The sequence below is a fragment of the Phocoena sinus genome, chromosome 9 (assembly GCF_008692025.1).
Source record: "Phocoena sinus isolate mPhoSin1 chromosome 9, mPhoSin1.pri, whole genome shotgun sequence".
Classification (NCBI taxonomy): domain Eukaryota; kingdom Metazoa; phylum Chordata; class Mammalia; order Artiodactyla; family Phocoenidae; genus Phocoena; species Phocoena sinus.
This window is the reverse complement of record NC_045771.1, coordinates 97,091,475-97,104,942: the sequence shown is the minus strand read 5'-3', so window position 1 is coordinate 97,104,942 and position 13,468 is coordinate 97,091,475. Positions and strand designations below refer to the sequence as shown.

At 43.7% G+C, this 13,468-nt stretch overlaps 2 protein-coding genes and 1 pseudogene across 4 annotated transcripts in view; 1 reads left to right on the top strand and 2 right to left on the bottom strand.

Annotated features, from left to right (window-relative positions):
* The window catches only part of BLVRA (biliverdin reductase A), a 56,340-nt gene that overhangs the window by 26,698 nt on the left and 16,174 nt on the right, over nt 1-13,468 (bottom strand). The window lies entirely within an intron of this gene.
* LOC116759701 lies at nt 2,389-12,813 on the bottom strand (annotated as a pseudogene).
* Nucleotides 12,866-13,468, top strand: part of LOC116759471 (cytochrome c oxidase assembly factor 1 homolog) — a 157,993-nt gene continuing 157,390 nt past the window's right edge. Inside the window, exon 1 of the mRNA XM_032643285.1 lies at nt 12,866-13,113. Coding sequence (XP_032499176.1) covers nt 13,107-13,113 — 7 coding nt within the window. The 5' untranslated portion in view covers nt 12,866-13,106. The remainder of the gene's footprint in view (nt 13,114-13,468) is intronic.

The window sequence follows — 13,468 nt, the reverse complement described above, 5'->3', positions numbered from 1 at the left end:
ACCCATGTCCCCTGCATTGGCAGGCGGATTCTTAACCACTGCGCTACCAAGGAAGTCCTTAGTTACTTTTATAGGTTATGTTCTGAATTAATTTTTTCACAGGGAGTAAGGTATGAATCAGTTTCTTAAAAAAATTTTTTTAGAGCAGAGAGGCAGCTTCTAGTGTATGTATTCATTCCACAGGCTGTATCAACTATCTACAACTAGGCAGGGCTATGCCAGCCCTGTATTTAAATGTACCAGGACTTTAAACCCAGCTCATGTGCCTTCTTCTCTGCAAGCCATCAAGTTTCTTTTTTTTTTTTCACATATGATATCCAACTGTTCCAATATGATTTATTGAGAAAGACCATCCTTTTTCTTTTGAAATGCATTTGTACCTTTGTACAAAAGGAAACTGTCTTGATCACTATAGTTTTATGGTAAGTATGGAGTCCATTACTGTGAATCCACCAACTTTTTCTTTTCCAAAATTATAGTTCTCCTGCCTTTACACAGAAATTTTAGACTCAGTTTTTCAATTATTAAATAAATAAAATAAAATGAAATAAAATAAAAATTCCTGCCAGGATTCTGAATGGGATTATGTTGAATATATGGATCAGTTTGAGAAAAAACCCAACATTTTCACAATAATGAATCTTCTAATCCATGAATGTGGTACATATCCCCATTTATTTAGGTCTTTGATTACTTTCATTTTGTCATTTTCAGTATATGGATTTAGCACATATTTTGTGAGATTTATACTTGTTTTTTTTAATGATTTTTAGTGCTATTATAAATAGTATTTTAACTTTCCATTTCCAATTGTTCATTGTGAGTATACAGACATACAATTGATTTCTGTATACTGACTTGGCATCTTGTAACCTTGCTGAACTCACTTATTACTTCTAGCGGCTTTTGTGTCGATTCCATTAGATTTCCGCATAGACCACAGAGTCAGATGTGAACAGAGATGGTTTTACTTCTTCCTTTCCAATCCGTATGTGTTTTATTCATTTTTCTTGCCTGATTGCACTGGGTGGGACTCCAGTATGATTTTGAATAGGAGTAGCAAGAGCAGACATTCTTTTTTTTTTTTTTTTTTTTTTATAAATTTACTTATCTACCTGTTTTTATTTCTGGCTGTGTTGGGTCTCCGTTGCTGTGTGCGGGCCTCTTATCGTCGTGGCTTCTCTTGTTGCAGAGAACGGGCTCCAGGTGCGCGGGCCCCAGCAGCCGTGGCTGGCGGGCTTAGCAGTTGTGGCCCGCAGGCTCAGTTGCTCTGTGGCATGTGGGATCCTCCCAGGCCAGGGATCGAACCCGTGTCCCCTGCATTGGCATGCAGACTTTCAACTACTGCGCCACCAGGGAAGCCCCAAGAGCAGACATTCTTGCTCACGTTTTAATCTTAGAGGACAGCATTTGGTCTTTTCACCAAGAAGAATTGTCTTATCTGTAGAATTTTTTGTAGATACCCTTTATCAGGATGTGGATATTTCCTTTTATTCATATTTTGCTTAAATTTTTAAAACCATAAATGGTCTAATTTTGTCAAGTGCCTTTTCTATGTCTATTGAGATGATTGTGTGATTTTTTTCTTAAAGTCTGTTGATATAGTGAAACCTTTCATTCCCAGGATAAACCTCACTTGATCATAATGTATTATCCTTTCTATATGTTGTTGATTCTATTTGCTAAAATCTTATTTAAAATGGTTGCATCTGTGTTCGTGAGAGTTACAGGTCTGTAATTCTCTTTTCTTGTAATGCCAAATTATTTCTAGTATTTCTGATTCTATAAAAGTATTCCCTTTTTACTGCCTGTATAAAACATTTTCTATCACTGTTAATTCTACTAAAGAACTGCTTTTTCTTTACGGTATGAATTCCAACTGATGGAATACATGCCCTTAAAATAGGTTTCCTTTATCCAATAAAATTAAGATTAGTGATAAGTTTCTTGGTTTTAGGGCTGGGCCAGTTGCTACTAGCACATTTTAGGTAAATAACATTCTTTACTAAACACTGTGAGATCATTCATTTGAAACTTTCAGAATAATTCATAGAAAATAGGTAATAAATTACATACTGAATGGTCAATCTACAACTATAGAAATTTATATATGAAGCAGCAAATTTCTTATTTAAAGAAATAAGACCCACAAATACGTCTGTCTTGGGATAATATACATAATTGAAATGAATAAAATCTGGAAGACCAATATTGTAACACTATGTTCTGTTAGTCTTTTTTTTTTTTAAATCATACAATTAGTAATCCATTTGTGCGTACAATATTCATACGTATGAGCTTAAAGGAAAAAAAATCTCACGATAATAAAAAGGTTTTATACTCATATATACTTTTAAATTACACTACTGTTTAAACATTTTCCTAAAGTCAAACCCTCCTTTCCAGCTGGCATGGTTTTTCAAGCCTAACTCTTGACAGGGGGCGGCCCTCTGGCATTAGTGAAGTAAAGAAGGTGGTGATAAGATCAAGCTGAAACCATTAATCCAGGTCTTTGAATTGCACTGGCTTCTTCACCTGCACCTTCCCCACTCCCACCCTTATCGCCAAGCCCATCATCCATAAAATGACCCACTTCTTCAAGTTTTAGATTGTTAACTTGTTTCCCATCATCCTTAACTTGGCACTATTTTAGGGAGCCTGCGGCTGACCTCCTCATGCCTAACAGGAAATCATCCAGCTTTCTGTACATAAAGCAGCGGCATGGCTCCCATTACCGTATAAATTGACTAAAGGAAGAAAAGAAAAACACAATGCTAAAGAGAACTGCAGCTTGTGAGGACCTGTACATCCAATTCAGCCAGCCTCAAACTGACATCTTTGTTTAGCGTTCTCATTCAGGGGTTAGCTTTCTTGGACCACTGAGTTTGGAGCCGGTGGTGATTATTCTCCAGGAACATGTGCCAATGTAGAGGCTATGAAGCAGTAGTTTGGGCTGGGTTGGTGTTCAATGTGGCCTGAGCTGAAACGGCAGCTTGACATTGTACAAAATATCACATATTACTAATGAGCATACACGTTTGCCACCATAGTACCCGCAATGGACTAAAAGCAAGATACACTGGCAGTCTTGCTGGAACAGCTTGCCCGAGAAACCGGTTGTCTATGTTTCTTTGTATTACGTGTGGAAACAGGTAACTATATGGGAATCCATCTGTGCTTGTGGAAGCGTGTGTTGTCTCAGTCTTTCTGAGGAAGAACTGGCAGCTCTAGACATGATTTCTTGACTAGATGACGGAGGGGCTGACCTTGAATCATTTAGTCTAGAATTGCTGCTGGATGCTGGCATTTCATGGCTTTCTCTATTGGCACTGGGTTTGGAGTACTGGGATGAGTTCATGAAACATACACTAATGATAAACCATATGACACTCATTTTGTTTTCTGATCATCTTTCGGTGGCAAATGATCAGGAAGGAGTCTGCCCAAGTAGAGCGCTCTGATCCTTTGCCAAATTTATTATCTCACAGTTGCTGAGGGTCTGGAATCTGAATGTGGCTTAACGGAGTCCTCTGCCCAGGGTCTTACTAGGCTGCAGTCAGGAGCTGGCAGGTTACGTTCCCATCCAGAGCCCAGGGTTCTCTTCCACGCTCATGTGGTTGTCAGCAGAATTCAGTTCCTTATGGTTGTGGGATGGAGAGCTCTTAGAAGCCACCTGAAGTTCCTGACAAATGCCTCTCTGTATAAGCAGTTCACATCAGAGCAGGCTGCTTCTTCAATCCAGAATTCCTCTCTGTGGAAAGGTTTTAACTACAGAGACTATTTATTTAATAGGTATAGTTGGAATATATATACATTCAGGTTGCCACTTCTTTTTCAAAGTGCTTAGGAAGTCTGAGTCTTTCAAGGAATATGCCCATTTCATCTAAATTACTCTTTCCTAGCCATAAAGGTATCCACAGTATTCTCTTATTATTCTTTAACTCTGTAGAATCTGCAGTAATGTCCTCTGTCTCATTTCTGATATTGGTAATTTGTGTCTTCTCTCTCTTTTTCCTGAGCGGCCTGGCTAGAGTTTTATCAATTCTAATGATCTCAAAAAACCCCCAAAAGACTCTCTTTAGGTTTCACCGATTTTCTTGATGGTTTTTTGTTTCCTTATTGTGTTGGTTTCTGCTCTTATCCTTATTACTTCAAATTTTCTGCTTGTTTTGGGTTTAATATGCTCTTTTAAAAAAACTCTGAGGTTGGGAATTTAAGTTATTCATTCAAAAACTTTCTTCTTTTCAAAAACAGACATTTAGTGCTATAAATTTCCCTGTAAGTGATGGCGGTGCTTTAGCTGCACCCCACAAACTGGGAAGTGTCATGATTTCCTTTTCATTCAGTTAACGATACTGTCTAATTTCCCTTGTGATGAACTCTTTGGTCAATGGATTATTCAGAAGTATGTTATTTAGTTCCAGATGTTTAGGGATTTTACAGAAATTTTTCTACTACGGGTGTCTCATTTAATTCCAGAGAAATATCAATCAGAGAACATCCTTTAAATGATTTGAACTCTTAACTTTTTAAAAACATGTTTTATGATCCAGCATATGGTCTGTCTTGGTAAATGTTTTCAGCACACTTAAAAAGAACGTGTATTCTACCGTTGTTGGCTGGACTGTCCCGTAGGTCTGTTAGATCAAGCTGGTAGATAATGTTATTCAAGTCTTCTATATACTTACTGATTTTCTGTCTACTTGTTCTATCAATCATTGATAGGTACTAGAATCTCTGAATATAATTGTAGATTTGTGTATTTCTCTTTACAGTTCTATCACTTTCTGACTGATGTATTTCAAAGCTCCATTGTCAGGAATATAAATTTTTAGGGTGGTTATGGTGTCTTGATGAATTAACCACTTTATCATTCTGAAATGACCACTTTTATTCCTGGTAGTATTTTTTGCCCTGAAATTTATTTCGTCTGATATCATCAATCTACTCCCAGTTTCCGCTGATTTGTGTTAGCATAGTACATTTTTTCCCAACCCCTCACTTTTAACCAATGTGTGCTTTCATATCTGAAGTGAGTTTCCTGTAGGCAGCATACTGTCAGGTCTCGCTTTTTATTCAGTCTAACAATCTCTGCCTTTCAGTGAAGTGTTTAAACAATTTACCCTATGATTACGGATATGGTTGGGTTCCAATCTACTGTCTTGTTGTCTTCTATCTGTCCAATCTGTGCTTCTTTCCCTTTTCTTCTGACTTCCTTTCAGATGAATAAAGTATTGCCAATGATTCCATTTAATCTCACCCAGTGGCTAGTAGCTGTATCGATTTTAGTGGTTTATTAAGGCCTTTATATGATACACATTTTACTTAGCACAGCCTGCCTTAAGGTAACATCGTACCATTTCACACATGAGAACCTTCCAACAGGTTACTTCCACCTCCTTTCTCCCAGACTTTGTACTACTGTTGTTCCACAACTTACTCATAACCCCCTCAAGGTACCAGTCAGGTTACTCATAAACCCCTCAAGGTACCAGTCAGGATTCAGTCTGGAAAAGAGAAACCATTCAATGTGTTCTAAGCACAGAGTTTTAACACGGGGAATTAGAGGCTTATATCAGCGGTCCCCAACCTTTTTGGCACCAGGGACTGGTTTCATGGAAGACAATTTTTCCATGGACAGCGGGTGGGAGTGGTTCAGGCAGTAATGCAAGTGATGGGGAGTGATGGGGAGCGATGGAGAGTGATGGGGGAGCGATGGGGAGTGATGGGGGAGCGATGGGGAAGCGATGGGGGAGTGATAAGGAAGTGATGGGGAGTGATGGGGAAGTGATGGGGGAGGGATGGGGAGTGATGGGGGAGGGATGGGGAGTGATGGGGGAGTGATGGGGAGTGATGGGGGAGTGATGGGGAAGCGATGGGGAAGTGATGGAGAGTGATGGGGAAGTGATGGGGGAGCGATGGGGAGCGATGGGGAAGTGATGGGGAAGTGATGGCGAGTGATGGGGAGTGATGGGGGAGTGATGGAGGAGCGATGGGGAAGTGATGGGGAGTGATGGGGGAGTGATGGGGAGTGATGGGGAAGCAATGGGGGAGTGATGGGGAGTGACGGGGAAGTGATGGGGAGTGATGGGGAGTGATGGGGGAGTGATGGGGAGCAATGGGGGAGTGATGGGGGAGTGATGGGGAGTGATGGGGAAGCAATGGGGAGTGATGGGGAGCGATGGGGGAGTGATGGGAAGTGATGGGGAGCAATGGGGGAGTGATGGGGAGTGACGGGGAAGTGATGGGGAGTGATGGGGAGTGACGGGGAGTGATGGGGAAGTGATGGGGAGTGATGGGGAAGTGATGGGGAGTGATGGGGAAGTGATGGGGGAGTGATGGGGAGTGATGGGGGAGTGATGGGGAGTGATGGGGGAGTGATGGGGAGTGATGGGGAAGTGATGGGGAGTGATAGGGAAGTGATGGGGAGTGATGGGGAGCGATGGGGAGCGATGGGGAAGTGATGGGGAAGTGGTGGGAAGTGATGGGGAGTGATGGGGAAGTGATGGGGAGTGATGGGGAAGTGGTGGGGAGTGATGGGGAAGTGATGGGGAGTGATGGGGAGTGATGGGGAAGTGATGGGGAGTGATGGGGAGCGATGGGGGAGCGATGGGGAGTGATGGGGGAGCGATAGGGGAGCGATAGGGGAGCAATGGGAAGTGATAGGGAACGATGGGGAGTGACAGGGGAGTGATGGGGAGCGATGGGAAGCGATGGGGAGCGATGGGGGAGTGATGGGGAGTGACAGGGGAGCGACAGGGGAGCGATGGGAAGTGATGGGGAGCGATGGGAGTGATGGGGAAGCGATGGGGAATGATGGGGAGCGATGGGGAGTGATGGGAAGTGATGGGGGAGCGATGGGGAATGATGGGGAGCGATGAGGAAGTGATGGGGAAGTGATGGGGAGTGACGGGGAGTGATGGGAAGTGATAGGGAGCGATGGGGAGTGACAGGGGAGTGACGGGGAGCAATGGGGAGTGATGGGGGAGTGATGGGGAGTGATGGGGAGTGACAGGGGAGCGATGGGGAGCAATGGGGAGCGATGGGGAAGCGATGGGGAGCGATGGGGAGCAGCAGATGAAGCTTCACTCACTCGTCCGCCCACCACTCACCTCCTGTTGTGTGGCCCGGTTCCTAACAGGCTGTGGACCAGTACTGGTCTGCGGCCCCGGGGTTGGGGGCCCCTGGGTTACATGACCATTGCTACCACTGGGGAGCTAAAGCCAGAGAAGCCATCACTGACCATCTCCCTGCCGTACTGAAGCAAGTCATTCTCAAGAGCTTGCCTGGACGCCAAGACCTCGGGGAAAGCATCTGTGGCCTTTTTCAGCCCGCAGCTGGGAAGAAGCAACTGTGCTCTCTCAATAACAGTCTCTCTTTCTTCAGCCTTCCAAATCTCCCAAGTCTGCTTCTAACTGGCCAACGTCACACATGAAATGGACCAGTGGGCAATGCAGTTCCAGGCTTGTCTTCCTTGAGTCAGGGAGAGTGTGGGAAGGAGAGGCCACAATGCCCAACTGACAACAGGCAATTTAGTCCTGTTAGCACCTTCTGGGTTACAAGTTTACCCTTTTAATTCTAATTGTTGACAGTCTCATATACGAAAAGCAGAAAGACGGTCTTTGGAGAAATCTGTACTGTAACAGCCAAAACACACACGCCTGATCAAATATTTGTTTCTTCTTTCACCCCAAAAAGGAAACAAGGAATCTCCTTATGAGGCTGAACGTATACAGTATTCCTAAGATTAACTACTAAATTACTACATTCCAGAAAACAACCAGGAACATAAGTTTCTATTAGCTTTAAAAGAGCCATGAGGTTAAGAAACAGCTTCATTATCTGTAAGAAGCCGAGTTACTTTTTCTATTTTAGTAATTAACAATACACACAAACTTGTGTACAGAACCTGGCTGGCATGGTGTCAGATTGAAAGTGCTTCTGAGTTTGGTTTACACAACATTCCTTTGCAAAACTGACACAGAGGGACAAGATATGGGTGAAAATGCTGACATATTAACAGTTGAGTTCCTCTGTGGGAAAGAACTTTGTTTTTGAGAAAAATGACTTTGCTAGAGAGACCATTTTACCTGCACCTGCTCATCTGACATGAGGCTTCTTCAAGGCATGTTCTGAAAGGAAACTGCAGATCAAAGAGGTGAGGGCTTCTGGTTTCCCACTGCACATGGAAGGAGCTTGGAAGTTGCCACTCCATCCTGATAATGGGTAAACAGCTAAACAGACTGAAAAACTAACTAAAACTAAGTCTTCCAGGATCCGTAAGAGAGGTGAGGACACAAGGCAAACCACTGCCCCCAAGACTGGAGAGACAGAGGGACTAATGAAGAGAATAACTTAGCAGAGCAGAGGTTCAAGAGTAGAAACGACCACAGGAACCAGACGCCAGAACCAGTAGGAAAGCCTGAACTGTAACGGATGAGTTGCTGGGGGCTCAGTGTGGACACCTTGGAGACCTAAAACCTCCAGGGGGACCCAGTCACGGGGAGACCCTCTCATTTTTGTGAGATTTACCTCCAAGAGCTTGACCAGGTTCCCACAGTCAATACTGGAGATGTTTCCCCCTGTGCTTCCAGCAGGAGTGGAGAAAAAGCACCACTCTGAAATATACCAGAGCGTGCCATTCTTCCTAATGAGGCCTGCCCTCACAGGAAACTAGCTAACCAGACCCTAACGTGCTGGGGAGTTATCAGAGCCTAACTGACTGCAGGGAAGGGAAAAACAGTTGACCCTTGAACAACATGCATTTGAACAGTGCAGGTCCACTTACACATGGATTTTTTTAAAAAGTAAATATCACAGTACTACACAGTTGCGGCTGGTTGAATCTGTGGATGCAGAGCTGTGTATATGGAGGGCTGACGGTAAGTTACAGGCAGAATTTCAACTGCACAGACGGTCAGCATCTCTAACCCCGGTGTTGTGTAAGGGTCCACTGTACAAAACTCCAGACTACTCTAGAATTCCATTTGGGAAAAGGGAAACACCCAACTCTAGCCCACTCTAGCCACACTGTCCCACCTAAGAGGGGAAGAAGAAAAGCAACAACTGAGAAATACTTGTGTGGTTCGCAGTCCAGAGGCACAGGCTCACTATGAGACTGAGACCTGATCATGGAGGCAGAGAACGCTTCCCCTCCCCCTATATCTCACCACCACATGACTGAAGGCCCATTTACAGCAGCTCCTTTTACATGATACATCATGTCTGGTGATCAAGAAAAAAATGACAAGCCGTAGCAAAAGACAAAAAACACAATTTGAAGAGACAGAGCAGCATCGGAACCAGACATAACAGGAGTGTTGGATTTACCAGACTGGGAACCTAAAACAACTACGATTACTATGCTAAGGGTCTAATGGATAAAGCAGACAACGTACAAGAACAGATGGGCAATGTAAGCAGAGAGACGCAAATTCTAAGACAGAATGAAGAAGAAATGCTAGAGATCGAACACAATGTAACAGAAACGAAGAATGCCTTTTATGGGCTTATTAGTAGAGTAGACATGGCTGAGGAAAGAATCTCTGAAATTGAGGATATCTCAATAGTAACCCCCTAAACTGAAGAGCAAAGAGAACAGAGACTGAAGCGAATATCCAAGGACTGTGGGACAACTACAAATGGTGTAACATATATGTAATGGGAACACCAGAAAGAGAAGAGAGAAAGGAACACAAGAAATACTTGAAACAGTAATGACTAAGAATTTCCCCAAATTAATGTCAGACACCAAACCACAGGTCCAGGAAGTTCAGAGAACACCAAACAGGATAAATACCCCCCCACCCCTGCAAAATGATGTTAGGCATATCATTTTCAAATTACAGAAAAGCAAAGATAAAGAAAAAAATCCTGAAAGAAGCCAGAGAGACGGGACTTCCTGGTGGTCCAGTGTTGAAGACTCCGTGCTCCCACTGCACGGGGCGCAAATTTGATTAGGGCACTAGAATCCTATATGCCGTGTGACACAGCCAAAACAAAAAAGAAAATAACAAAAGCCACAGGGAATCAACCTTACCTACAGAAGAACAAAGAAAAGAATTACATCCAACTTCTCCTCAAAAACCATGCAAGCAAGAGGAGAGTGGAGTGAAATATTTAAAGTGTTGAGAGAAAAAAAACTACCAACCTAGAATTCTGTACCCTGTGAAATTATCCTTCCAGAGTGAAGAAGAAATAAAGACTTTCTCAGACAAACAAAAATTTGAGGGAGTTTGTTGCCAGCAGACCTATCTTGCAAGAAATGTTAAAATGATTTCTTTAGAGAGGAAGAAAAATAATACAGGTCAGAAACTCAGGTCTACCTAAAGAAAGGAAGAAGGATTAAGTGAAGGTAAAATAAAAACTTTATTTTTCTTATTCTTAATTGATCTAAATAACAATAAAATAATAACAGCAACAAAGTATTCAATTATTTACGCTTATGTATATACTTTATGTATGTATTTATATGCTTATGTATGCTTATACGTGAGTGAAATGAGTAACAGCAGTGATACATAGGACAAGAAGAAGGAATGGAATTATTATGTTATTTTACAGTACTCACACTATCTGTAAAGTGGTATAGTTATTATTTGAAAGTGGACTTGGATTAGTTGTAAATGTATATTGCAAGCCCTAGAGCAACCAATAAAAAAAGGAAGTATAACGAATATGCTAAGAAAAAAGAGAAAATGGAATCATATAACACACTCAATTTAAATCACAAAAGGCAGAAAAAGAGTGGAAGAGAAAAATAGGACCAAAGAACAAAGGCAATGAATAGAAAACAGTAACAAATATTAATCCACCTACATCAATAATCACTTTGAATGTTAATGGTCTAAATGCATCAGTTAAAAGATAAAGATTGTCAGAGTGGATTAAAAAACAAGACTTAACTATATGTTGTCTACAAGAAGTCCACTTTAGATATAAAGACACATATAGATTAAAAGTAAATGGATGGGGGCTTCCCTGGTGGCGCAGTGGTTGAGAGTCTGCCTGCCGATGCAGGGGACATGGGTTCGTGCCCCGGTCCGGGAAGATCCCACATGCCGCGGAGCGGCTAGGCCCGTGAGTCATGGCCGCTGAGCCTGCGTGTCCAGAGCCTGTGCTCTGCAACGGGAGAGGCCACAACAGTGAGAGGCCCGCGTACCGCAAAACAAAAACAAAAACACATGCACTGCCAACTCAGGAAAAAAAAATTATTCTGAGGTGAGGAGAGTAGAAGAAAATGTAAAATCACTGTAGAACTTCAAGGTGGGAGGTTTGAGGGCAGGTGCTGGGTTTCCACTCCAGGAGGGGGTATGAAGATTTCAAGTAGTCAGGAAGGACAACCTAATGTTTTTCACTTGTTTACAAGAATCAGTAAGTTTGATAACACACTGGCTGGCCTGGGAAGACAGGCATATTCATATGTTGCCAGAGGAGACAGGCATATTCATATGTTGCCAGAGGGAGAGAAAAACAGGCAAACTTTGTGGAGAGCAACTTGGAAATGTTTATCACACAAATATTCTTTGCTTAGAGAAATCCATTTCTAAAGCATATATGCAAGTAAAATGACCCAGGTTTATTGCAGCCTTGCTTGTAACAGCAAAAGACTGAAAATAATGTATATGTTGTTAATAGCAGACTGGTTATATAATTATGGTATGCTACACAGCTATAAAAAAGAACAAGGAAGTTCTTTATGTATTGGAAGGGACTGATCTCCAAGATATATTGTTGGCTGAGAAAAGCAAAATACAGACCAGTGTAAGATGTGTGCTCTAGTTTGTGTAAAAAAAAAAACAAGGGGGGGAGGCAGCTGAAGGGAAAAAATACTTGTATATGTTTAGAATCTCTGAAAGGATAGCCAAGAAACCAGTAGCACTGGTTGCCTGGGAGCATAACAGAGTAGCTGGGAGAGAAGAGGTCTTCCCAGAGTAAATCTTTTTTTTTTTTCTAAATTCTTTAAAATTTTGAATCATGTGAATGCATGTTATCCAAGACACAAACACTTAAAATAGATATAAAAATCCGAGGGGTGCTCTGAGTGGATGAGCGCTCTACAGTTTGTACAGCCTTGGGCTTACTCGCTGCTCCTGTCCTAGGCTCCGGCTACAGAGCTGGGCGGCTTCTGCCGCCTGGTCTTCAGTGCGCTCTGTCCCTGCCCGTGGCCTGTCCACTGCCCCCAAATCAGCCGGCTGCTCATATCCCCAGGGCCGCATCTGCTTCCTCCACTCAGCCTTCTAGCCCAACTGTAAGCTGGTTTTCACTACCACACCTCTCTGTCGTATCACAGGGCATCTCAGATCTCCTCACTGCCAAGTTCAAGGGCCTTCCCTCAGCGGCATTCTCCTGGACCTCAACTCGTAGTTGACACTTAAGGGGACCTTCTTTAAATTCGCTCCTTCCCTGTCTTCCCTCGTCTCACGGCGAGGTTTCCTTCTCACACTTCATCCTGCGCCCTAGCGTTGCACATTCCCCAGTGCTCAAGCCTGTCCCTCTGTTCTTCTCTTTTCCCCATGTTCCCAGAGTGGGGGAGGGGTGTCTCACACTCTTAAGGTTTCCAGGACCACCGTTAGGCTGAAGTTTCCCACATCATGCGCTACGAGCCATCCTCTCCTCCAAGCTCCAGTCCCAGGAAGAAATGCAAACCGGGCATTTCCACCTGGCCGTCCCGCCCTGACCTGGTTCTGTGCTAGATTCCAACCACCCACCCCACCTGACTGGCTGTGCTCTGAACTTCCGGGCAAAGGCCAGTGGCTCTGCAAATTCTGTCAGGCACCCAGCTTGACATGCTGGAAAAATCCTGGGAGTCATTCCTGCACTGGACAAATCCCCTGAGACCAAAGGGCTGATTACGGCTGAGACCCCGCTCCTCCCTCCCTCCCCAGCCAGCCTCAAGTCTCTGCAAGTTCTCCTTCCTCTACATTTCTACTGATCCACCCAAGCTCTGGAATGAATCACAAGATGACTCAACAGTCTCCGAATCATCCCATCATTCAGTCAACTGCCATTCAGTGAGGACACACGGTGTTGGAGGCATCATGCCAGCTGCTATGGGGATGTGAAGATGAACAGGGCACACAGACGGTTCTGCTCCAAGTCAAAGGATGGAAGGTAACAAAAGAAGGGTGATGGAAATTCACATGAGGGAGGGATCACTTCCAGAGAGAGAGCTCTGAGAAGTTTTACTGGAGCAGCGAGGACCACGTCAGGCTGCCCTGGGATGAGACAGGAGAGGGTAGTGAGAAGGGTGACCACCACCACTAGAAGGTGGTCACAGGGTGTTTCAGGCAGAATAGTTAGAGGGGGACCCAAGGTCTGGGAATATTTTTAAAAGGTTGAGAGAAAAGGCACCAAAGGGGCTTCCCTGGTGGCACAGTGGTTGAGAGTCCGCCTGCCAATGCAGGGGACGTGGGTTCGTGCCCCGGTCTGGGAAGATCCCACATGCCGCGGAGCGGCTGGGCCCGTG